Consider the following 27,510-nt stretch of genomic DNA (forward strand, 5'->3'; position numbering starts at 1 on the left):
CAGCTGCATTGCTGATATAAGCAGGGCATGCTAACACAATTGTACATTCAATTTGCAGGAAATGCTTTAGCTAGCTAGATTCTTACATCCACTGTTTCAATAGATAGCCTGGTTTTCTCAGGAGTCCCAAAACATGAATTACAATTTCATACTCATGTCATAACACTAGCTAGCTAGTCAGCAAACTGGCTAAATAGTGATTTCTGTAAATTAACTGTATGACAAAAAAATATGCACAATCGTTTGTCTCTACATTAACAACATTCCTCTCAATTGCACATGTTTTGCTTGACTCATGTTATAATTACTTACATTTGCTTCCACCGTAATGTTTTGTCAGCCATCTTTGCTGAAGAAAGTCACCTGTGACTGGTGGCCCGCATCAAATTAGTTATTGGAACCACTATGATTGGTCATATAAAAACCTTGGGACTCAAATGCATAATTAGTGTTCTAACTCCCCCTTGTGGTGGTCTGGAGCAATGAAGCCGTGACGCTGGGTACCTCTAAGTCCTGCGATGTAAGCTCGCAACTTTTAAAGGAGGAACCACTGTAGCAATAAATATAAGCCTTGCTCAGTGGGAACAGTTGGTTGTCATGACATTTTCTGCTGGGGAGAAGTGTGTGTGTGTGTGTCATCTTTTTACTATTGAGCCCTCGTCAAAGATACATTTAAATGCATTAACGTGTACATACAAATCGCAAATAAATCAAAGTTGAACTTGTGTCTCTGTGTATGCAGTCTGTCCTGGGGACAGAGAAGTGAGTGACAGTAGGGATTTGAAGAGATATTTACCTGTCCATCATGCCAATACAGTCCTGCAGTCTGGGTCCAATACACCTGGATGAGGGAAAGGAACAGAGTTAATGAAGCAACAGAATAAATCAGTCAGTCATCCATTCGATCACAATCAATCAATCACTCGACTGGACATTGGCCTTGAGTGTCTGTCCACAGAAAAAAACAGTCATGTCAGTCCCAGAGATGAAGGGGCACGTTCGGGAGTCAGGACACTGCATGGTGAGGCTATTTGTTGTTAAGAGGGAAAGGAATGGTAACAGAGAGAATCTCTGAATCTATTTCAATCTGTCTGAACTGAAGGACTTCCTGGGATAGAGTGTCAAGATGGCATTTCCACTGCATTGTGTTTTTTAACAACGTCGTTATGTGTACATGGAGCAGTGAGCTGCCAGCCTGCCGCTCAGCAGGAAATAGAACAAAGACGTGACGGGGCCAGCCCGGTGAACTGACTGACTGCAATACCAAAATATATCTGCCCCTTCTTTCTGTAGCTGAAAATTACAATCGTAGGATTCACAGCACTCAAAGAGCAGATGGAGAGTGGAATTTCTCCCTCTCTCCCTCCCTAAGTCTCTCTTTTGCTCTCTTTCTCTGTGTCCCTGTCTCCCTCTATCTCATGCTCTGCCTATCTCTCCCTCTATATATATATATATATATATATATATATATATATATATATATATATATATATTTATGTCTCTATTTCTCTGTGAAGTAAACAATAAACAAAAGTGAGAAGAAACTAAAAACAACAAAGGTTTCAAAAGGATTAAGCCATTATAAATATTATATTATCAGATAATGTTTTTAACAATGTGCACAAAGTTGCAGTATGAATATGTTTGTGCTCCACTGGTTGCCCCGTTTTCATGGCAACGGGTCAAAAACCTTGCTGCTGTGATTGCCCATTGCGGTATTTCATCTAACAGATATGGGTGTTTATCAATGTTTGATTCATTTTCTAATTCTTTGTAGGTCGGTGTGATCTGTGGAAAATAGAGTATGCGTCTCTGAAATGGTCATACCTTTAGCAGGAAGTAAGGAAGTGCATCTCAGTTTCCACTTCAGATCTGCCTATGGCGGCCTCAATAGCAAGGAAGTTAATGTACATAGTCTGGACATAGTCAAGGATTTTCCTAATTTTGGGTCTATCCCAGTGGTCAGGTATTCTGCCACTGTGTATTCTCTGTTTAGGGTCAGACAACTTTCCTGTTTGTTCAATTTTTTGGTTGATTCTTCCAGTGTATCAAATAGTTATATTTGTGTGTTCTTATAATTTAATTAAGTCTAATTGTGTTGCTGTCCTGGGGCTCTGTGGGGTCTGTTTGTGCTTGTGAACAGAGCCCCAGAACAAGATGGCTGAGGGGACTCTTCGCTAGGTTAATCTGTAGATGAGGGCTTTGTGATGGAATGTGTGGGCATCACTTCATTTTAGGTGGTTGTAGAATTAAACAGCTTTTTTTTATTTTGATAATTAGCAGGTATAGTCCTAATTCTGCTCTGCCTGCATTGTTTGGGGTTTTGCATTGGTATAATTCTTTGTGTGCTCTAGGGCAACGGTCTTTTTTTGGGACACCATTATTTTTGTGTTTCTGAGATTTACCATCAGGGTGCAGGTTTGACACAATATGTGCAGGCAAACAAAACGCCCTCCTTGGTTGGAGATAGAAGCACCAGATCATCTGCAAACAGTAACCATTTTACTTCAGAGTCTTTCAGGGTGAGGCCGGGCGCTGCAGACTGTTTTAGTGCCCTTGCCAATTCTTTGATAGATATGTTGAAGAGGGTGGGGCTCAAGCTGCATTCTTGTCTCACCCCACGGCTCTGAGGAAACAAGTATGTGTGTTTATTGGTAATTTTAACTGCACATTTGTTGTTTGTAAAAAATGATTTTAGAATCTTGTATGTTTTCTCCCCAACACAGCTTTCCATTAATTTGTATAGCAGACCCTCATGTCAAATTGAATCAAAATATTTTTTGAAATCAACAAAGCATAAGAAGACTTTCCTTTTTTTTGTCAATTAGAGAGTGCAGGGTGTATTTGTGGCCTGTCGTCTGATATTTTGGTAAGAAGCCAATTTGACATTTGCTCAGAAAATGTTGGAGTCTGCTGTTGCAGAGGATCTTTCCATGGTTACTGCTGACGTAGATTCCACTATAATTATTGGGGTCAAATTGGTCTTTGGGGTGATCAGAACTTGAGTCCAAATGAGCTGAGGATAATTATGAAGAGTTTAAGTATAGCCAATTTGAATTTGTGATCTGTATATTTTAGTTTAGTATATCATCAACACCACAGGCCTTTTTGGGCTGGAGGGTTTGTATTTTGTCCTGTAACTCATTCAATGTAATTAGGGGATCCAGTGTGTTCTGGTAGTCTTTAATAGCTGATTCTAAGTTTTGCAAATTATCATGTAAATGTACAATTGTTTGTTCTTGGTTATATGTTATATATGTTATTTGTTTATTTTGTATTTTTTTATGCACAATACCCCACAATGTCAAAGTGGAATTATGCTTATCAACATTTTTACAAATGTATAAAACATTTGCTGAAATGTCTTGAGTCAATAAGTATTTAACCCCTTTGTTATGGCTATTATAAATAAGTTCAGGAGTAAACGTGCTGAAATGTCTTGAGTCAATAAGTATTTAACCCCTTTGTTATGGCTATTATAAATAAGTTCAGGAGTAAACGTGCTGAAATGTCTTGAGTCAATAAGTATTTAACCCCTTTGTTATGGCCTAAACAAGTTCATTAGTAAACATGTGCTTAACATGTCACATAGTAAGTAGTATGGACTCACTCTGTTGGCAATAATAGTGTTTAAACATCATCTCTGTACCCAACACATACAATTATCTGTAAGGTCCCTCAGTTGAGCATTCAACCACAAATACCAGGGAGGTTTTCCAATGCCTCGCAAAGATGGGCACCTATAGGTAGATGGGTATATATATAAAAAAAACAGATATTGAATGTCTCTTTGAGCATGGTGAAGTTATTAATGACACTTTGGATGGTGCCTCAATACACCCAGCCACTACAAAGATACTGGTGTCCTTCCTAACTCATTTGCTGGAGAAGAAGGAAACCACTCAGGGATTTATATCACCATGAGGCCAATGATGACTTTAAAACAGTTATAGTTTTAATGTATGTGATAGGAGAAAACTAAGGATGGATCCACAATATTAACCTAATGGACAGAGTGAAAAGAAGGAAGCCTGTACAGAATAGAAATATTCCAAAAGTTGCATCCTGTTGTCAACAGGGCACTAACGTAATACTACAAAATAATGTGGCAAAGCAATTCACTTTTTGTCCTGAAATCAAAGTGTTACATTTGGTGCAAATCCAATACAACACATTACTGAGTACCACTCTCCAATTTTCAAGCATAGTGGTGGCTGCACCATGTTATGGGTATGCTTGTAATCATTAAGGACTGGGGAGTTTTTCAGGATAAAACAGAAAAGGAGCTAATCACAGTCAAAATCCTAGAGGAAAACCTGGTTCAGTCTGCTTTCCAGCAGACACAGAGATGAATTGAACTTTAAGCTGGACAATAACCTAAAACACAAGGCCAAATCTACACTGGAGTTACTTACCAAGAAGTCAGTGAATGTTCCTGAGTGGCCGAGTTACAGTTTTGACTTAAATTTACTGAAAATCTATGGCAAGACCTGAAAATGGTTGTCTAGCAATGATCAACAATCCATTTAAAAGAGCTTGAAGCATTTTGAAAATAATAATTGGCAAGTGTTGCGCAATCCAGGTGTTGAAAGCTCTTAGAGTCTTACACAGAAAGACTCACAGCTGTAATCACTGCCAAAGGTGCTTCTGAAAAGTATTGACTCATGGGTGTGAATACTTAAGTAAATTTGATATTTCTGCATTTCATTTTCAATAACTTTGAAAACATTTCTAAAAACATGTTTTCACTTTGGCATTATGGGGTATTGTGTAGATTGTTGATAAAAACAATGAATTCAGGATGCAACACAACAATATGTGGAATAAGTCAAGAGGTATCAACACTTTCTGAAGGCACTGTACAGTATATGGCCAAACAGATTGGTGAATAGGTTTATCCATACATTTTGGATAGATAGCTTTCATGTTGTTGTCTATTTAGTGTGTTCCAATTTTCCCAGATGTGATTCATACATGTTACATCACATTGAGCTGTTTTCTGACATGGTAGTCCTTATTTTTCTTAATGTATTTCTGTACTGTTCTAGTGTTTACCCATACTGAAGGCATACGTTCTGGTTTTCTGGGTCTCTGAGTTTTTTGTTGGATTGGATTCTACATACATTTTGGGGCATTCTTCAATAAACCATTTCTCAAAAAACGTAGCTGATAGGTCAAATATGCTGTTAAGTCTTCCTACTGCTACGTTTACACCTTCTTTATTGCAGGGAAACATTTTGTCCAGGAAGTTGTCTAGGAGGGAATGGATTTATTGTTGGCCAATAGTTTTTTGGCAGGTTTCTTTCTACACTACCCTCCTTCCATCTATAGCATTTCTTATTAAAATCATGCAGTTTGTTCGGCTTCGATACCTCATGATTGTGTATTGCTCTTTTCAAGTAGATTGTGATTTTGCTGTGATCTGACAGAGGTGTCAGTGGGCTGACTGTGACCGCTCTGAGAGACTCTGGGTCGAGTTCAGTGATAAAGTAGTCCACAGTACTACAACCAAGGGATGAGCCGTAGGTGTACCTACCATAAGTGTCTCCTCAAAGCCTACCATTGACTATGAATAGTCCCAGCATATGCCAGAGCTGCAAAAGTTGAGACCCAATTTTGTGTGTTGTTTTGACATAGTTGTATCTAGATGCTTGTCCCCCTGTGTGCTAAGGGAGTCATGTTCTTGCCCATTTCTGGTGTTGAGGTCACCACAGACTAGTACATGTCCCTGTGCCTGGAAAAGGTTGATATTGGTCTTCATTAAAGTGTGGGGATTCTAGTGGTGGATATACAGTATGTAGCACACAGGAAGACATCTTTCTCTGTTGAAATTATTTCCTTTTCATTTGTAGCCAAATGTAAAACGTTCCTATTTTGATTAATTTAATGGAGTGGGTTAAGTCTGATCTATACCAAATTAGCATACCCCCTGAGTCGCTTCCCTGTGTAACACTTGGTAGTTTAGTAGATGAGACTACCAGCTCTCTGTAACCTAGAGGGAAACCAGTGGGTCAATCTCGTTTATAACATGTTTCTTGCAGGATGTACATTTCTGTACTTCTCATTTATTTTGTGAAGTCTGTTTTCGCTTTTTTAGGCCAAAAGCAGATGACTTCAGACCTTGTATATTCCAGAATGAGATAGTAAAAATCTTGTGTTCCATTGTGACGAGTCGTGTTATTTGTATGATTTAGGCTCGCACCATGACAGTAGGTTTGAGCAAAGCATGATGAGCATCTGATACATGCCTCTTAGGTCAAAGGATGGGGCTTGGGTGGGTGTAGTGTTGAGGGTTGGGTTTGTTGCTCAGCTCAGCTCACCGCCTGGGCATCTGTCTCTCTCTTTCTCTCGCACCAGGGTGTTTTGCAGTTCATGTGTGTGCGTGCATGTGTGCGTGTGTGTTTCTATCATCCGTGTAGTCTACAGACGCTGATAAACCTTGGCTGGATACGGGTTCATAGTTATGTGAGGTCAGCACCTAGAGGAGCATAGCAGTGTGTGTGCGTATGTGCGTACATTGCTAACATGCGTGCATCCGTGTGTGTGTGTACTTTCCCGGGCTTGCATTTGTGCTTTACTCTGCTACTGATGAATTCATAGTGTGTGTGTGTTCCAGAGAGTGATCCAGAGAGCTGTTGTGTTGTAAATGAAACAGATATTGTTTTCCTCTTGTTATAATGTTGAAATTGGCCTTACAATGGGGATCAGTCTGCCCTTGTGTTGCCTGTTAGACAAAGGTATTGTAGAAGTAAATGAACAGTACTCTGTCCTCCTAGGATCATTCGTCATTCAGACGGCTGATGCGATACGCAACCATTCACACAACAACGCAAACGTGCACATGCTGCTGGGAGCCAAGACACAGACATACAGTATATAGAATTTAGCTCACCCCTGAGTGCAGTTGGAGTGACAGGGATGACACTCGTTGTTGGCCTCGGCATATTTAAAGATGAAGCTGTTGGCCCCTTGAAGGCCGTCGGGACACTTCTCCACACAGTTAGGACCATCTTTAAAGTGGAGACACTTCACACAGTGATCCGGACCCTGAGAGAGACAGAGATAAAGTGAGGGAGAGACAGAGGGGAAGGAAGATAAATATTAGAGATGTGATAGTAATAGGAAATGAGAGCAAGCAAGGACAGGGGAGAAAGGAAGAGTGAGAGAAACAGAGAGATAACAGAGAGATATGAGACAGAGAGAGATAGAGAGAGAGAAAAAAAATGGGGAGCAAGAGAGAAGGAGAGAGAGAAAGAGGGATAAAGACGAGCGATAGTAGAGGAGAGAAGATTGTGGGAGTGAGGAAAGGAGGAAGACGAGACACATAAAACACCAGCAAGTAGAGCTGGAGATAATAACCATCCCTCACAGCACACACAATGACCATAACAATCAGCACAGACACGATTTATGAGGTTAATATGGGCTAGAAGAGGCAAGGGAAGGGAGGAAGGGGAGGGGCAGGGTAGGGGAGGGAATAGAGGGAGGCAGCTGAAGGGGCCTCACTGTATGGGTCTGTAAGGGTATCAATACAGGCAACAGAGAGAGCTCAACAGGGAACACCTTAAGGTGCAGAACAGAACAGAAATAAATACATATGCATCGTTATGTGGAGGCGTTTTGTGCAAATGTGCATATATGTACGAGTGTGTCTGAGAGGATGTGTGTGTAAGTGCTCGTGTGTGTGTGTGTGTACTGTAGGCATAAATATGCAAATTAAGTACCTTCACAGTTATAACAATGAAGCTGGTACTCAATTAGTTGTCTTATGAGTGTTATACCCATGGCGTTGAAAGGCAAAGGCTTTACTATAGCCAGTAACCTCATCTCATAACCAAACTAATTTATTTGAGACTGCAGCAAACACAGTGCATCATGGTCTACCACAACATACTGCACCCCTGTTGCCGAAACACCCCCTGTAAACACTTCTCCCTTATTGGGAAACGATAATGATGGCATGGCAACGACAGCTACTCTTCCTTAGTGATGTTGTCCATCGTTGTATCACTAGCTAGCGCCCAACAGTGTACACCATGCACATCATCCCCATAAGAGAGAGAGAGATTGACAGGGAGAGAGACAGAGAGAGTGTGAGAGAGCGAGAGAGAGAGAGAGAACAATTGCCCTCAGATTACACAGAACATAAAAAAATCATATTTTGTGTGAACTCCCATCTATTCAGTTAAATACCACAGTGTGCCATCGCAGCAGCAAGATTTGTGACCTGTTGTCACAAGAAAAGGGTAGCCAGGGTTGTAAATACAACCCATTATTTATGTGTATTTATTTTCCCTTTTGTAAAATATTTACACATTGTTACAACACAACACAGCCCTAATATAACATTTGAAATGTCTGTATTATTTTGAAACTTGTGTGACTGTAATGTTTACTGTTCATTTCTGATGGTTTATTATCTATTTCACTTGCTTTGGCAATGTTTCCCATGCGAATAAAGCCCTTTGAATTGAATTGAGGGAGAGAGCAAGAGAGCTGCATGTTAATCAATTAGCAGGCTGTGACAGTCCATCTGGGCCAGAGGGGCCATCTGAACAACATATGGCCAGAGGAGAGGAGGAGGAGAGCTGGAGGAGAGGCCAGGGAGTAGACACATGCTGAATCCAAAATCAAGCCTTACGTTAGCCTAGAAAAACATGGGTTCACGCATCATGGTCGAACTTAGCCTCTCTCTCTCAACCGCCTATCCTATCAGTGTGACTGATATTATTACAAACTCAAAGCATAACAGGAGCACAATGTGGAATATAATGTCATTGCCATGGCTTCTGTTGTCATAACATGATTGATGTAATCCATTTGTTTACCTCCTGTACTCTCGTTTCCATCAGAGAATAACGCTAAGCCTGAACCTGACAGGTGGGAACAACAGTAAAGCTCTAGGATCATGTATAGTAAGTAAGTCATGGTGCTCAAATTACACCTCATTCCCTATTTAGTCCCCATGGGCCCCTTTAAAAAGTAGCGCACTATATAGAGTGCAATTTGGTTGGCAAAAATATGTTCAGGAAGTTATTTGAATTTGATAATAGCTAGTAGACTGCATGAGGCAAACGACTAACCCCAGTTCAGAGTTAGGTTTGAATGTAACATCTCAACATCTCTCTCTTTCTATTTTAGATTGGCTCAGAGCAGGCCTATGAACATGACATACACTACATGGCCAATAGTGCGTGGGCACCTGCTCGTCGAACATCTCATTCCAAAATCATGGGCATTAATATGGAGTTGGTCCTCCCTTTGATGCTCTACTCTTCTGGGAAGGCTTTCCACTAGATGTTGGAACATTGCTGCAGGGACTTGCTTCCATTCAGCCACAAAAGCGTTAGTGAGGTCGACACTGATTTTGGGTGATTAGGCCTGGCTCACAGTCGGCATTCCAATTCATCCCAAAGGTTTTCGATTGGGTTGACGTCAGGGCTCTGTGCATGCCAGTCAAGTTCTTCCACACTGATCTCGACAAACCATTTCTTTATGGACCTCACTTTGTGCACAAGGACATTGTCATGCTGAAACAGGAAAGGGCCTTCCCCTAACTATTGCCACAAAGCTGGAAGCACAGAATTGTCTAGAATGTCATTGTATGCTGTAGCGTTAAGATTTCCCTTCACTGTAACTAAGGGGCCCGAACTATGAAAAACAGCCCCAGACCATTATTCCTCCTCCAAACTTTACAGTTGGCACTATGCATTGGGGCAGGTAGCGTTCTCCTGGCATTCGCCAAACCCAGATTCGTCCATCGGACTGCCAGATGGTGTAGCGTGATTCATCACTCCAGAGAACACATTTCCACTGATCCAGAGTCCAATGGTGGCGAGCTTTACACCACTCCAGCCGATGCTTGGCATTGCACATGGTGACCTCAGGCCTGTGTGCGGCTGCTCAGCCATTGAAACCCATTTGATGAAGCTCCCGACAAACAGTTATTGTGCTGACGTTGCTTCTAGAGGCAGTTTGGAACTCGGTAGTGAGTGTTGCAACCGAGGACAGACAATTTTTATGCGCAACAGCTTTAGCACTCTTCTGTGAGCTTGGATGGCCTACCCCTTTGCGGCTGAGCCGTTTCCACTTCACATTAACAGCACTTCCAGTTGACCGGGACAGCTCTAGTAGGGTTGAAATTCTACGAACTGACTTGTTGGAACGGTGGCATCCTATGACGGTGCCACGTTGAAAGTAATTGAGTTCTTGCGGAAGGCCATTTTACTGCCAATGTCTGTCTATGGAGATTGAATGGCTGTGTGCTCAATTTTATACACCTGTCAGCAACGGGTGTGGTTGAAATAGTTGAATCCACTAATTTGAAGGGGTGTATCGCCATCTCTTTTTCTCTGTTTAAGATTTACTAAGAGCACTGTGGACGAATGTTAACATCTCAACATATCTCCATCTCTCTCCAACTGTCTTTTTTAGATTGGCTAAGAGCAGGCCTATGAACATATCTCTCTCTCTCGCTCGCTCTCTGTTTTAGATTGGTTCATTGCAGGCCCATGACATTATCAGTTCTAATAAGGGAAGAGCCAAATAATCAAACCCTGCACCAGCTAATCTAGCCTTAATAGCAATGGGCACATACCCTGGTGTAACCCAAACACCTTGTGGTTCTTACTTTGGCCTGTCTGTTGCGAGAGAAAAATTACGTATTTACGTAAATTATGCATACCCTTAACACTACTATTACTACTATGAATGTTGTTGCTATCTTTTGTCCAATTAACAATCACCTACAGTGCATTCAGAAAGTTTTCAGACTCTTTCCCTTTTTCTACATTTTGTTCCTTTACAGCCTTATTCTAAAATTGAACAAATACATTTTTCCTCATCCATCTACACACAATAACCCATAACGACAAAGCGAAAACAGGCTTTTGGAATTTTAAGTAAAGGGTCTGAATATGAATGTGATATTTCAGTTCTTGAGTTTTTATACGTTTGCAAACATTTCTGAAAACTTGTTTTTGCTTTGTCATTATGGGGTAATGTGTGTAGATTGATGAGAAAAAAATTATATTTAATTAATTTTAGAATAAGGCTGTAACATGACAAAATGTGGAAAAAAGGGGTCTGAATAGGGGGGGCAGGGTAGCCTAGTGGTTAGAGCGTTGGACTAGTAACCGAAAGGTTGCAAGTTCAAATCCCCGAGCTGACAAGGTACAAATCTGTCGTTCTGCCCCTGAACAGGCAGTTAACCCACTGTTTCTAGGCTGTCATTGAAAATAAGAATTTGTTCTTAACTGACTTGCTTAGTTAAATAAAAAATAAAATACTTTCCGAAAGCACTGTATATTGGCAAATGCATTTCATTTAAAACTTCACATTTCTCTAGTAGTAAACTCTTCTGCGTTCTTAAAGATTTTTTTCCGGTCCTTTGAGTATTCTTCTGCTAAGTCTGCCCTCAGAGGGTGCTCTGGCTGGGGGTCGTTCACCAACACCTATTGTTTATAAACAATTCCAGCAAAATGGTCGGTGCCGATACATTTTGGTTTAGGTTGCTAGACGTTCACGTCATATGCCTAACAAACCGACCAACCTGCTGGCCAACCTGTCTGATTTGTCTCAATGTTCTACGACTCCACAGAGATGGAAGATAAGTCTCTAGTCCACAGTAATACTCATCCGTGTGTGTGTGTGTGTGTGTGTGTGTGTGTGTGTGTGTGTGTGTGAGAGAGCTTGAGTACATTGTGTGTAGTGAGATTGAAGCCTAAAGGGGTGTTGACTGAATAAACAATAAAGAGCACAGGAGGAACAGAGAGCAGAGAGAAGGGAGCAGAGAGAAGGGAGCAGAGAGAAGGGAGCAGAGAGAAGGGAGAAGGGAGAAGAGAGCAGAGAGAAGGGAGAAGGGAGCAGAGAGTAGAGCGAAGGGAGAAGGGAACAGCGAGAAGAGAGATGGGAGAAGGGAACAGAGAGAAGATAGAAGAGACAAGGGAGCAGAGAGAAGAGAGATGGGGAGAAGAGAGAAGGGAGCAGAGAGAAAAGAGGAGAAGAGACAAGAGAGACGGGAGAAGAGAGACGAGAGAGCAGAAGAGAAGAGAAGGGAGGCGAGAGAAGATAGCAGAGAGAAGAGAGGAGAGAAGAGACAAAGGAGCAGAGAGGAGAAATAAGAGAGACGGGATCAGAGAGATGAGAGAAGAGAGAAAGAGGCAGAGAGCAGGGATGGAGGTTGTGAATGAATATCTTGTCTAGACTGGAGATGAAGGACAAAGAGCATCATCACACAGCCTGAGACAAGCGGAGAGTCAACAGGGACACACACATCATGTACGCAAACTCACAAACAGATATATGGAAGCACACAATCACGTACGTACACACTCACTCAGGTCCGCACACGTGTGCACTCTTTCACACACACACACACACACACGCACACACACACAAACACACACACACACACACACACACACACACACACACACAGTTTGTTGTAAACACATGCCACTTTCCCTATAAGTTAACATGAAATAAAATATATTGTGAAGCTCGCAGACACACTTTAACTGACAATACAATTAATCATGATTCAAGGGCAATAGAAGACATTGAATGCATCCCAAATGGTACTATATTCCCTATGTAGTGTACTACTTTTAACCAGGGCCCATAGGGCTCTGGTCAAAAGTAGTGCACTATGTAGGAAATATGGTGCTATTTGGGATGCAACTCTTGTTTGTGGTCACTAGTGATTTCAGTTTATGATGCACATCAGAGAGAAAAGCTTTAGAGAGATGTAATTAACTGGCAGTTTAAACACAATATGTAAACACAATATGAGGAATGTGTTTTATTTTTTTATTGTATTTTTTATCCCAGCCCCCGAAGGAGGCCTTTTGCCTTTTGGTAGGCCGTCATTGTAAATAAGAATTTGTTCTTAACTGACTTGCCTAGTTAAATAAAGATTAAATAAAACATGTAAAAATAAATACAAGTGTTTTTGCTGATAGCGACTATTTGGAAGAAAGGTATTTCTACTGATAGTATAATGGCAGTGATAGGTGGATGCTGTTACCTACTGAACTGAGTTGGATGTCAATTATTTATTGTTATAACTATAGAATACATACACAGCAAATTATCCACTGTTACAAAAATAAATGAATTAACACGGTGAGTGTCAAATCAACACTGAAAGTGTTGAGTCTGTGGACCCAAATGGACACCAGAACAATGCTAAATGAACACACTGCATAGTGTATATCCCTATTCAAATATTTCCCAGAGTGCCTTGCCTTTCGAGTAAATTGCAGAGTTACCACCCATGACTGTATTTGTTAGTAACAGAAACATGGTTGTTGCATTCATCCATTTTCAGTGCTGTGAACTTCACCAAGTGAGATCCTAAGCTAAGATTTCATCATAAAAATATATACATATGTCACACAATACCATACTTCTTTCAAAAGGCCTTATTTTGAGTTCCTCGTTTTACCCTTATACAGGGACCTGAAACTAACAAAACATCACTTTGAATCAAAACTATGCCCATCATTAATTTCCCAGCATGCTCTACAGCAGGTGAATTTTTTGGAATTGTTTGTTTCAATATCTATGTTTGTGCATGTACATTGATTGATTGATTAATCTTATTCTACACAAAGAGAAATCACATGTATTTTTCTCAACTAATCCAATCAGTTAGTTAGATTTTTTGCACCTTTTACTGAAATCTTTGTTCCAGCTTAATTGTCTTAGATAATACAACAAGTGTAGCCTTTAACGTGAAGTGTTTACTTGAGCCCTACTTGAGCCCTTTCTCAACAATGCAAAGTTAAAAAGTAAGAAACATTTGCACAGAAATAAGAAATAGTAGCACAATAAAATAACAATATTACATACAAGGACTACCAAGTCAATGTGCAGGGCTACGAGGTAGTTGAGGTAGTAGGCACATGTAGGTAGAGGTAAAAGTGACTTGGCAATCAGGATAGATAATAAACAGAGTATCAGCAGCGTATGTGAAAGTGTGGGTTAGGTTTTTGGGTTAGGGTTAGATTAGGGAAACTATGATTTTGATTGGGACTGAAGTGTGTGTCCCTACAAGATTAGGTGTACAAGACTGTGCGTGTGTGTGTGTGTGTGTGCTGGAGTGTGTGGGTAGTATCCAGTGAGTGTGTGTGTGTGTGTGTGTGTGTGTGTGTGTGTGTGTGGGTAGTATCCAGTGAGTGTGTGTGTGTGTGTGTGCTGGAGTGTGTGGGTAGTATCCAGTGAGTGTGTGTGTGTGTGGGTAGTATCCAGTGAGTGTGTGTGTGTGTGTGTGTGTGTGTGTGCTGGAGTGTACGGGTAGTATCCAGTGAGTGTGTGTGTGTGTGTGTGTGTGTGCTGGAGTGTATGGGTAGTATCCAGTGAGTGTGTGTGTGTGTGTGTGTGTGTGCTGGAGTGTATGGGTAGTATCCAGTGAGTGTGCATCGAGCCGGTGTAAGAGAGTCAGTGCAAATAAAAAGGGGGTCAATGCAAATAGTCAGGGTAGTTAGGGCTTGGGGTATAAGCTGTTCAGGAGCCTTTTGGTTGCAGACTTGGCACTCCGGTACCGCTTGCCATGCGGTAGTAGAGAGAGCAGTCTATGACTTCGGTAGCTTGAGTCTTTTCCAATTTTTAGGGCCTTCTTAAAGAGATCCAGGACCTATAGAGATCCTGGATGGCAGGGAGCTCGGCCCCAGTGATGCGGTCAGATGCCAAGCAGTTGTTATACCAAGTGGTGATGCAGCCAGTCTAGATGCTCTCAATGTGTCAGCTGTAGACTTTGAGGATCTGAGGGCCCATGACAAATCTTTTCAGCCTTCTGAGGGGGAAGAAGCGTTGTCGTGCCATCTTCAAGACTGACTTGGTGTAGTTGGACCATAATAGGTCCTTAGTGATGTTGACACCGAGGAACTTGAAGCTCACGACCCGCTCCACTGTAGCCACATTGATGCGAATGGTGGCGTGCTCAGCCCTATGTTCCCTTTAGTCCACGATCAGCTCTTTTGTCTTGCTGACATTGAGGTTGTTGTCCTGGCACCACACTGCCTGGTCACTGACTTCCTCCCTATAGGCTGTATCATCGTCGTTGGTAGTCAGGCCTACGGCAAACTTAATGGTGTTGAATTTGTGCACAGCCACACTGTCATGGGTGAACAGGGAGTAAAGGAGGGGACTAAGCACACACCCCTGAGAGGCCCTCATGATGAGGGTCAGCATGGCAGATGTGTTGTTGGAGTGTCTTATGGTGTTAAGCGTTGAGCTGTAGGAAATTAATAACATTCTCACGTAAGTGTTAATTTTGTCCAGGTAGGAAGTGGCAGTGTGGAGTGGAATATAGATTGCGTCATCTGTGGATCTGCTTGGGAGGTATGCGAGTTGGAGTGGGTACAGGGTGTCTGGTATGATGTTGTTGATGTGAGCCATGACCAGGTTACCTTGGCGTTCTTGGGTACAGGGACTATGGTGGTCTGCTTGAAACATGTAGGTATTACAGTTTGAGTCAAACACATGCTCTGAGTACGTGTCCTGGTAATCCGTCTGGCCCTGCAAATGTTAACCGGTTTAAAGGTCTTACTCGCATCGGGATCATTCAGTCATCCAGAACAGCCGGTGCTCTCATGCATGGTTCAGTGTTGCTAGCCTCGAAGCGAGCATAGAAGGCATTTAGGTTGTCTGCGTCAATCGGCAGCTCTTGGCTGGGTTTCCCTTTGTAATCCATGATAGTTTGCAAGCCCTGCCACATCCGACGAGCATCAGAGCCAGTGTAGTTGGATTTGATATGGCCCTGTATTGATGCTTTGCCTATTTGATGGTTCATCGGATGGCATAGAAGAGATTTCTTATAAGCGTAATACTTTCTTATTAGTGTCCCACTCCTTGAAAGCGGCAGCTCTAGTCTTTAGCTCAGTGCGGATATTACCTGTAATCCATTGCTTCTGGTTGGTATATGTACGTCGGTCACTGTGGGGACAATATTGATCATTGATGCACTTATTAATGAAGCCGGTGACTGATGTGGTACACTCAATGCCATCGGATGAATCCCGGAACATATTCCAGTCTGTAATAGCAAAACATTCCTGTAGCTTGGCATCCGCTTCACCTGCTTGAGTTTTGATTGTGAGCAGGAATCAGGAGAAGAGAGTTATGGTCAGATTTGCCAAATGGAGGGCGAGGGAGAGATGTGTGTGGAGTAATAGTGATCTAGAGTAACATATTGAATTAGTGAATTAATGATTAATGAATGAATCAATAAATGTAAATGAACAAACAATGATATTGAACCAAACAATTTCAAAAATCGACCTGCAATAGGGCATGCTGGGAAATATGATAATGATAGGCGTGGATTACGTTCAAAGTGATGAGTATGAGTTTCAGGCCCCTCAATTAAGGTAAAACTACCTGAAAATAAGGCCTTGTGAAATATGTATGGCCTTATGTTAAATATATATATTTTTTAAGATAACATTCGCTTAGGACCGAAAATGGATGAATGCAACAACCAGGTCTCTGTCACTAACAAATAAAGTAATGGGTGGTAACTCTACAATTTACTTGAAAGGCAACGCACTATTGGAAATATTTGAATAAGGCTTTGTGTGGTACAGTGTGTTAACAGTGTGTTAATTTAAACATATTCTGGTCTCTAAATGGGTCCACAGACTCAACACTTTCAGTGTTGATTAACACTGTGATTTTTATAAATGTTTTACACAATAATTGATGTGTATTATTCTTTGTCTGTTGGAATGTGCAGGAGTGAGGATAAGTTATTAGTGCATGTCATGAATGCTGGAGGATGTGTGTGTTTGTGTGTGTGTGTGTGTGTGTGTGTGTGTGTGTGCCAGCATGCATGGATGTGTGTGTGTTAGGCTGTGGGTGTTTCTCCAAATGCATGCTACCGTGCTTCGAGCAAAATGGAGCACCAGAGGATCAGATGAAAGTATGAAAAACGGAGCACGAAGGGCGTTTCTGGAATGTGCACTCCATTTGTACATATTTTGAAGCATGCATCAACGCTTCAGCGTAAAATATGCACAGAAATATGATGCAAAATGTCTTGAAATCAATGGCAGAGTTTAGCTGAAGCGAGAGAAAATAAACTCAGAATTCAGAATGAAATGTTGCCCATTGACATCTCATATATTGCCTGATTACAATATTTAATCTTGATACGTTAGTAAGTACATGCTGTTTTACTGTTGGCCTTTTTACCTGCTTACAATTTTTGGAAAGTCGCTTGACTTTTTCCACATGTTATTACTTTACAACCTGAAATGTTTTTTTACCCTCATCAATCTATACACAATACCCCACAATGACAACGCAAAAACAGTTTTTTAAAATTTTTGCAAATATATAAAAAAATAAACAACTGAAATATCACATTTACATACAGTAAGTATTCAGACCCTTTACTCAGTACTTTGTTGAAGCACCTTTGGCAGCGATTACAGCCTAGAATCTTCTTGGGTATGACACTACAAGCTTGGCACACCTGTATTTTGGGAGTTCCTCCCATTCTTCTCTGCAGATCCTCTCAAGCTCTGTCAGGTTGGATGGGGAGGATCACTGCACAGCTATTTTCAGGTCTCTATAAGAGCTGGGCAACTCAAGGACATTCAGAGACTTGTCCCGAAGCCACTTCTGCGTTGTGTTGACTGTGTGCTTAGGCTCATTGTCCTGTTGGAAGGTAAACCAAACGCCCCCAGTCTGAGGTCCTTAGTGCTCTGGAGCAGATTTTCACCAAGGAACTCCCTGTACTTTGCTCTGTTCATCTTTCCCTAGATCCTGACTAGTCTCCCAGTCCCTGCCGCTGAAAAACATCCCCACAGCATGATGCTGCCACCACCATGCTTAACCGTAGGGATGGTGCCAGGTTTCCTCCAGATGGGACACTTGGCATTCAGGCCAAAGAGTTCAATCTTGTTTTCATCATACCAGAGCATCTTATTTCTCATGGTCTGAGAGTCCTTTAGGTGCCTTTTGGCAAACTCCAAGCGGGCTGACATGTGCCTTTTACTAAGGAGTGGCTTCTGTCTGGCCACTTTACTATAAAGGCCTGATTGGTGGAGTGCTGCAGAGATGGTTGTCCTTCTGGAAGGTTCTCCCATCTCCACAGAATAACTCTAAAGCTCTGTCAGTGTGACCATTGGGTTCTTCGTCACCTCCCTGACCAAGGCCCTTTTCCATTTAAGAATGATGAAGGCCACTGTGTTCTTGGGGACCTTCAATGCAACAGACACTTTTTTAGCACGCTTCCCCAGATCTGTGCTTCGACACAATCCTGTCTCAATTCAATTCCTTCGACCTCATGGCTTGGTTTTTGCTCTGACATGCACTGTTAACTGTGGGACCTTATACAGACAGTTTATAGACAGGTGGACTCCAATAAAGTTGTAGAAACATCTCAAGGATGATCGATGGAAACATGATGCACCTGAGCTAAATTTGGAGTCTCATAGCAAAGGGTCTGAATACTTAGCTAAAGAAGGTATTTCTGTTTTTGTTTTTCTCAAATTTCTAAAAACCTGTTTTCACTTTGTCATTATGTGGTATTGTCTTTGGAATGATGAGGCCTTTTTTTATCCCTTTAAGAATAAGGCTGTAACGTAACAAAATGTGGAAAAAGTCCAGGGGCCTGAATTCTTTCCTGAAGGCGCTGTATGTAGATTGCAAGCCCATGGTAAGTCAATAAGGCTAACTGGATAGCTACTACTATTAGCACGCCAAATGGCAACAAATTATTTTTAGCTAGCTACCCACGAACAATCTACCTTGCATAACTTTAGTTTTAGGTCATTTTTTGTGTTTCTCCACACTCTTGTCCTCACAAGAGTGAACTCAAGAGAATGTCCACAGAATTTGGAGCATAAGCATGTGGACCACGGTAGTATGCATATTGAGATAACCTGTGTCTCTGGAGGATCTTACCGGGCCATGACAGGTCAGGGATTCACCATCTGCTCTCTCACACTGGGCATCACACTCCACACACACCGAGCCGTTGTCATACTCACGCACCTCCCTGGGAGAGACAGAGAGAGATGGAGGGAAGGAGAGAGGGAGGGAGACAGATGGAGACAGGAAGGGAGGAAAGAGAGGGGAAAGGAGAGAAAGAGGGAGGTAGGGAGGGAGAGGGACAGAGGAAGGCAGGGGTAAGGGAGAGTCAGGGAAGATGTAGACAGTGAGAAAGAACAAAGTGTGTCAGATCCAGGCTCTAGAGGAAGGGAGGTAGGCTGTGCTCCTCTGACTCTGTCTAGAGGAATAGCTGGAAGGGTTTTATGGCCTCAGGCGCTGCAGTCAATGGGGTACTGTGGTATATACACACTGTTCCACTGTGCATACTGTACACCAGTAGCAACAGCATGCTAAGATGGCTGACATGAGCCTGGACGACTGCAAATGAAAACTAAAGGAGAACTGACTACTAACATACTGCTGTTATTTGCTTAAATCACAATTTGAAAACAAATGCATTACTCATAGGGGAAAGTGGGGTATGTTTCTGCCAAAACATACACAAAATGCTTGCATCTAAACCAAAATAGATCATTTTAAGATTGTTTTATACAAATACATCAGTTGGGGTCTCTATAAGTTTCAATAGGAGGTCCTAAATCTAGCATGAAAGTGCATCATTGTAGCTGTGTGGGCTAATATAGTAAGGTAAGGTGAGCCAATGGTCATGGGGTAAGTTGAGCCAAGTGTTTTCTTCCCAGGTGTAATGCAAGGCGTTATTGCTGGGATATGAGGTAACAACAGGGCCTGGCCTATGTTAAAAGTGTAAAAAAAGGTACAACATTTTTGTTAGGTGTTAAGCCTATCTAAATATATGCTTCAAAATATTAAAAGACAAAAAAGTGATTGTGATTGTGTTGAATTGTCTTTAGGAAATTAAGATAGACATAAACTCAGCAAAAGAAAGAAACATCCCTTTTTTTGGACCCTGTCTTTCAAAGATAATTCGTAAAAATCTGCATTGTAAACACTTTCCCAATTCATGAACATGCACCTGTGGAATGGTCAGAGTTATGAAAACTTAGGACACTAAGAGGCCTTTCTACTGACTCTGAAAAACACCAAAAGGGTTCAGGGTCCCTGTTCATCTGCGTGAACGTGCCTTAGGCATGCTGCAAGGAGGCATGAGGGCTGCAGATGTGGCCAGGGCAATAAATTGCAATGTTCATACTGTGAGACGCCTAAGACAGCACTACAGGAAGACAGGATGGACAGCTGATCATCCTCGTAGTGGCAGAGCACGTGTAACAACACCTGCACAGGATCGGTACATCCGAACATCACATCTGTGGGACAGATACAGGATGGCAACAACAACTGCCCGAGTTACACCAGGAACGCTGAATCCCTCCATCAGTGCTCAGATTGTCCGCAATAGGCTGAGAGAGGCTGGACTGAGGACTTGTAGGCCTGTTGTAAGGCAGGTCCTCACCAGACATCACCGGCAACAATGTCGCCTATGGGCACAAACCCACTGTCGCTGGACCAAACAGGCATGGCAAAAGGGCTCTTTTTTACCTTTATTTAACTAGGCAAGTCAGTTAAGAACAAATTCTTATTTTCATTGACGGCCTAGGAACAGCCTTGTTCAGGGGCAGAATGACAGATTTTTACCTTGTCAGCTCAGGGATTTGATCTTGCAACCTTTCGGTTACTAGTCCAACGCTCTAACCACTAGGCTACCTGCCACATCTTCACTGATGAGTCGCGGTTTTGTCTCACCAGGGGTGATGGTCGGATTCACGTTTATCGTCGAATGGAATGAGCGTTACACTGAGGCCTGTACTCTGGAGCGGGATCGATTTGGAGGGTCCGTCATGGTCTGGGGCGGTGTGTCACAGCATCATCGGACTGAGCTTGTTGTCATTGCAGGCAATCTCAACGCTGTGCGTTACAGGGACGACATACTCCTCCCTCATGTGGTACCCTTCCTGCAGGCTCATCCTGGCATGACCCTCCAGCATGACAATGCCACCAGCCATACTGCTCGTTCTGTGCGTGATTTCCTGCAAGACAGGAATGTCAGTGTTCTGCCATGGCCAGCGAAGAGCCCGGATCTCAATCCCATTGAGCACGTCTAGGACCTGTTGGATCGGAGAGTGAGGGATAGGGCCATTCCCCGCAGAAATGTCTGGGAACTTGCAGGTGCCTTGGTGTAAGAGTGGGGCAACATCTCACAGCAAGAACTGGCAAATCTGGTGCAGTCCATGAGGAGGAGATGCACTGCACTCAATGTACTTAATGCAGCTGGCGGACAGATACTGACTGTTACTTTTGATTTTGACCCCCCCCCCCCCCTTTGTTCAGGGACACATTATTCAATTTCTGTTAGTCACATGTCTGTGGAACTTGTTCAGTTTATGTCTCAGTTGTTGAATCGTGTTATGTTCATACAAATATTTACACCTGTTAAGTTTTCTGAAAATAAACACAGTTGAAAGTGAGACGGTTTCTTTTTTTGCTTTTTTAGTTTAAAAAGGTAGTGGTAATATTTCATTCAGTACAGAAATGTGTAGGCGGCATAACCTACCCTGCCCTTCGGATCAAAACTATAATGTTTACATCAATTCTGATTACTTACAGGGATACACAATATCCTGAATTATACACTGAGTATACAAAACATTAGGAACACCTGTTCTTTCCATGACACAGACTTACCAAGTGAATCCAGGTGAAAGCTATGAACCCTTATTGATGTCACTTGTTAAATCCACTTCAATCAGTGTAGATGAAGGGGAGGATACAGGTTACAGAAGGATTTTTAAGCCTTGAGAACTGAGACATGGATTGTTGAATGTGTGTAATTCAGAGGGTGAATGGACATTTAAGTGCCTTTGAAAGGGGTATGGTAGTAGGTGCCAGGAGCACCGGTTTGTGTCAAGAACTGCAACGTTGATGGGTTTTTCACGCTGAACCGTTGCCTGTGTGTATCAAGAACGGTCCACCACCCAAAGGACATCCAGCCAACTTGACACAACTGTGGGAAGCATTGGAGTCAACATGGGCCGGCATCCCCGTGGAACACTTCTCACCCCTTCCGGAGTCCATGCCCTGACGAATTGAGGCTGTTCTGAGGGCAAAAGGGGAGGGTGTAACTCAATATTACGAAGATGTTCTTAATGTTTGGTATACTCAGTGTATGTAGATATCTTTGTTCTGAAGAATATTATATTTCCCTGGACAGAGTGATCCTGAATGTAAAAAATAGCTCAACTTACCCCAGTCTCCCTTAGAGATTTTAGTCAAAACAAATCAAAATAATATTGTACATTCATTTTTCATTTAGCATTATATTCAAGCCGAGCCAAATCCAATATCCCTTTACTTTTACTGGTTGCCACATAATGTGCTGGCAAGTTTTTAAAACTGTGCAAGAGTTTGTTCCCAGTTCTAATACATTTCTTAAACCTCAATCAATTGCCAGAATCAATGACAAAATTATGTTTGAGAGAGAGACAGAGAAAACGACCAATAAAATATAGATCTGTGTGAACCTTCAGTATCAGGGAGAGATTCTGCAGCAGATAGACCTAAGAAGAAAAAGGCTGCTCAATGAAGGCAGGATTGTACTGGAGAGATACAGAGAGAGAGAGAGTCTGTGTGTGTGTGTGTGTGTGTGTGTGTGTGTGTGTGTGTGTGTGTGTGTGTGTGTGTGTGTGTGTGTGTGTGTGTCTGCCAGTTCGTGTGGTACTTCTTCCCTCTGTCTAATACCAAGTGGGACTCCTCTGTGGGACCTAAAACCAAATTAGGATTAATTCTGCTTTATCCAGACGACACAATGCCATGCAGGGTGGCACGGGAGGTTGGTCTTTGTCTTGTACAGCTATGGTTTAAATGGGTTATGGTTTAACATCTCCTTTAAGCTTCTCTCTCTCTCTCTCTCTCTCTCTCTCTCTCTCTCTCTCTCTCTTGCTGTCTCTGTCTCTGTCTATTTTATATGTCGGGTCTCTCTCTCTGGCTTCCGGAATGGTCTCTGTTTCTGTTTCTTACTGTCTCTCTCTTTCTCTCGCTCTGCAGTCAGTGACTGTAGGACAGAGGCACGGCCTGTCTGTCTGTCTGCTACACTGAGCATTTAACACCTCTGTTCTAGCAGAACCCAGAGGACAGAAGCTTTTACGCACAGACTTCACTTCTTTACAGGAGGCCCTACCTAAATCTCCACTATAACAGTTGCACTCTGTGTCTGTGTCGTCCTGTTTTCTTACGAACCGTTTGTGTTGACTCAGTCAGAGGCATTTGTGCACTGGAAATAAACAATTCATGCATTACAGTAGATATTTTTCCTCCTAATGTAAGAGTGCCCCATAGTGAACAAGACACTGTCTCAATCATAAATACATTCTATTGAGTAGTTTCCCAGACAGGTTCTCCATTGATCTTTTTAGTCCCAGACTAGGCTTAATCTGCGTTTGGGAAACCGCCCCTAAATGTTATACAGAATGTAAATCTCAGTAGACTTCAATCAGTAGCGTCTCGTGGCTCTGGGATTGGTTAGTAGCGTCTCTTGCGACTCTTTGATTGGCCGAGCTGTGAGAGGTGGAGTGCAGACAGGCAGACAGGTAGGCAGAGCGTGGCCCCGTGCGCAAGCAGTGACTGTGACACGCAGTGACACGCCTAACCCCCCTGCCCTCGTTTGGCATACCTCTCCAAACTGGCCTCACGCTTCTCGACCACGAAGGGGCCCGATGGCTGCCTGGACCTAGAGCCTGTCAGTCTGGAAGGAGAAACAGTCATCCATTTCAGTGTCTACTGTAGTGTACACCAGCCATAGACATATAGTCGATTTCTAGACATACAGTAACTATCTAGTTATTCTATTTCTATTTATACATTACCCAGACACCACAGTCTGGTTTAGGGTTCAGATGGTGACGTTTAACTTTGAACGTTTCACCTGTTGTCTCACAGCCTTTTAAACAATGTATTAGAGAGGATTATACAGGTAAACAACAAACACAACACATAACAAAATGTAGAGATTTAAAAATAATGCAGGAAATTCTCCTACGAACCCATAACCAATCTTCCCCGATCAAGTACACTCCCTCAGACCGCTCCATGTTGTCACCTATGCTCCTACTCACAGTAAGTACACTCCTGTGCGTGTGTGTGTGTGTGTGTGCGTGCATGTTTCTGTCTCACATATTGTAACATCCGTACTCTGTAATCCACACTGCAACAGATCAGAACTACCATCTTATTTCCCCTGTTATTCACTCACTGGAGTGTATTGTTGCGGTGGTTTATCCTTTTTGTATGAAGTTCTCTGTGCTGTGTTTGACCTGTCCTTGTCTCTGGTTGCGTCCAAAATGGCATCCTAATCCTTATGAAGTGCACTACTTTTGACCAGGGCCCATAGCGCTCAGGTCAAAATGAGTGCACTATATGGGAATAGGATGCCATTTGGGACGTAGTCTCATCTATTTTTCTCTGACATTTAAGTCCATTCTTGCAGTATTTTTCTGTCATTCTCCTGAGCCTTTAGATTGTGTTTACACCATGTTTTCTCCCGTTATCAGAATGAAAAAGGGAAGAGACTGGTGTCTGCACAGAGAGTAGTTATATTTTACACTCAGTAGTCTGTGGAGCAGGTAATACATGCTGAGATACATAGTACTACTCTTAGAAATAAGGGTATGGTATAGTACTACTCTTAGAAATAAGGGTATGGTATAGTACTACTCTTAGAAATAAGGGTATGGTATAGTACTACTCTTAGAAATAAGGGTATGGTATAGTACTACTCTTAGAAATAAGGGTATGGTATAGTACTACTCTTAGAAATAAGGGTATGGTATAGTACTACTCTTAGAAATAAGGGTATGGTATTATTCCCTAGGGTACGAAAGATCAGATGTACACATAATGATCTCACATGTTACTGGTCGCTACCTTTTAGGATACATGTGTAGATAAAGAGTATAATGGTACATTTCTGTTTCCCATATTTTGTGTACCCTCAATACCCACCAAAAGGTACAATGATACATTTTTGCCACCTAAAAGGAACTATTGGCTTTGTCACTGGTGTGGTACCTTAAAAAGACAATATTTGTACCATCATTATTATTATTATCATATTGCCCAGCATGCTCTACCACGGGTAGATTTTTTTGTGTGATTTTTTTTGGAATATCTGTGTTTTTGCATGTACATTGGTTGATTGATTAATAATATGCTACACAATGATAACATACATATAACTACTGTAACAACTGTATTAGGGTAAAGCTAGGCCTAAAAATAAGGCCTTATAATATATGTGTGGTCATAAAGAGTTTAATTTTAATGATAATATACATTTAGTATCTCACTTGGTGAAGGCCAAATAACTGAAAATTAATTAATTCTACAACCATGTCTCTGTCACTAACACACTAGCACAATTCACTCAAAAAGGCAAGGCACACCGGAAAATGATATTAGAGGTGTCGCTTAGTGGGGGCAGTTTTCAGTTTTATTTTTGCCCATCCGTGAATGGAAGTGTTGTACCAGTTTAACATATATATATATATATATATATATATATAAAGGAAAAAGCCTGGTTTTGTACCTGTGGAGAATGGTACTATCTGAGGTGTGAACTTGGGGTACAATATAACTGGACCTATAACTAAAACTATGAAAGAGGACCTTACAGGGTCCCACCCCAGTGACAAGCGGCTGTAACCCTTTAGGAACAACTATAAACCTTTATTTCTGAGAGTGTACTGAAACAATCACTATATCAAAACAATTCAGACCTAGAAGCCATCAAAATAGGTCGTAACTTACAATGAGGTAAAAGTTAAAGATTTGTTAGTTTGCCGGCTGTATTTGCCTTTATCTTCATGCATATTGAGAGTGATACTGTCATAATGTCATTGTGTTATACTGTCAAGAGTCTACAGTATCTGTCATTGTTTGAAACTGTCATCTGTAACTCACCCTTCATAGAGATTGCAGGTGTCCACACAGATGCGTCCCCTAATAAAGTAGCGACAGGATAGGCACTGGTCTGGTCCCGGCCCCCAGCAGCCAGCGTCCGAACACAGAGGGTCACACACCATCTGCTCAGTAGCTGAGAAACACAAGAAAACAGGTTAGGGTTAGGGGTCAGACAGATGGTCAAACACCATCCACAGTAGCATGACAGGGTTAGGTACTGGACACTGATAGTATTTATAAATGTTTGACTTTATCTGAAATGATATTGTTGGAACCATTGGCTAACCCTAACCCTAACCATAACCCTAACCCTAACCCAGAAGTGGTGAAATTACTTAAGCTCTAATGAAGGCTTTTTTTATTCTTACATGTTAGTAATTTACCAGATGCTCTTATTCAGAGCAAATAGGGTTAAGTGCCTTGCTCAAGGGCACATTTACAGACTTAGTTGGCTTGTGCATTCAAACCAGTGACCTTTCCATTACTGGCCCAACACTCTTAACCGCTAGGCTACCTGCCGCCTTCATATCTCAATAACCCAGCACCAATAACTCAGAACCAATAACTCAGCACTAATAACCAATAACCCAGCACCAATAACCCAGCATCAATAACCCATCACCAATAACCCAGCATCAATAACCCAGCACCAATAACTCAGCACCAATAACCCAGCACCAATAACCCAGCACCAATAACCCAGCACCAATAACTCAGCACCAATAACCCAGCACCAATAACCCAGCACCAAAAACTCAGCACCAATAACTCAGCACCAATAACCCAGCACCAATAACCCAGCACCAATAACTCAGCACCAATAACCCAGCACCAATAACTCAGCACCAATAACCAATAACCCAGCACCAATAACCCAGCACCAATAACCCATTACCAATAACCCAGCACCAATAACTCAGCACCAATAACCCAGCACCAATAACCCAGCACCAATAACTCAGCACCAATAACCCAGCACCAATAACTCAGCACCAATAACCAATAACCCAGCACCAATAACCCAGCACCAATAACCCAGCACCAATAACCCAGCAACAATAACCCAACAACAATAACCCAGCACCAATAACCCAACCTTGCTTTAAAACTTGTAACCCAGCAGTTGGCTGAACCAAACAATAGAGTGTGTGTACATATAAGGCCAGTCAGTAAAACAGAGGTTTCAACTCTCTGTCCTCCTCTCTGTCCATCTGAGGGACAGAGGGGGTCAAATGCTAATTGTCTAGACTGGACTGTCTCTCTGTCTGTGATCTGGAACAGGTAATGGCAGCCAGACCCACCATGGAGATCTATATCAAAGCCCTTTGTTAGAAGTGCATAGTGAATTTAGAGCACGTATCTACAGCAGAGAGGGAGAAACATGCACAACACACGTCTGTGAGAGGAGACACACTGTGGAGCTGAATGTGGACCCAGCTGTAGCTGTGTTCTTCCATTATAATAGTGCTGACCAAACAGTGACGGGGTACTAAAGTAGCTTGAATAACACCTGGTACAAGCTAACACTGATGACGAGGGGAACAAGACAAGGGGAAACCAAAGGGGAGGAAACAAAGA

At 42.1% G+C, this 27,510-nt stretch overlaps 1 protein-coding gene across 1 annotated transcript in view; it reads right to left on the reverse strand.

Moving 5' to 3' along the window:
* LOC118936582 (receptor tyrosine-protein kinase erbB-4) overlaps window positions 1-27,510 on the reverse strand; it is a 528,305-nt gene that overhangs the window by 88,048 nt on the left and 412,747 nt on the right. Inside the window, exons 13-16 of the mRNA XM_090216042.1 lie at window positions 25,933-26,065; window positions 18,916-19,009; window positions 6,893-7,047; window positions 797-841 (exon numbers count right to left, since the gene is read on the reverse strand). Coding sequence (XP_090072168.1) covers window positions 797-841; window positions 6,893-7,047; window positions 18,916-19,009; window positions 25,933-26,065 — 427 coding nt within the window. The remainder of the gene's footprint in view (window positions 1-796; window positions 842-6,892; window positions 7,048-18,915; window positions 19,010-25,932; window positions 26,066-27,510) is intronic.

This window comes from Oncorhynchus mykiss, chromosome 22 (genome assembly GCF_057628025.1).
Source record: "Oncorhynchus mykiss isolate SJ-2025 chromosome 22, ASM5762802v1, whole genome shotgun sequence".
In the NCBI taxonomy this organism is placed as follows: domain Eukaryota; kingdom Metazoa; phylum Chordata; class Actinopteri; order Salmoniformes; family Salmonidae; genus Oncorhynchus; species Oncorhynchus mykiss.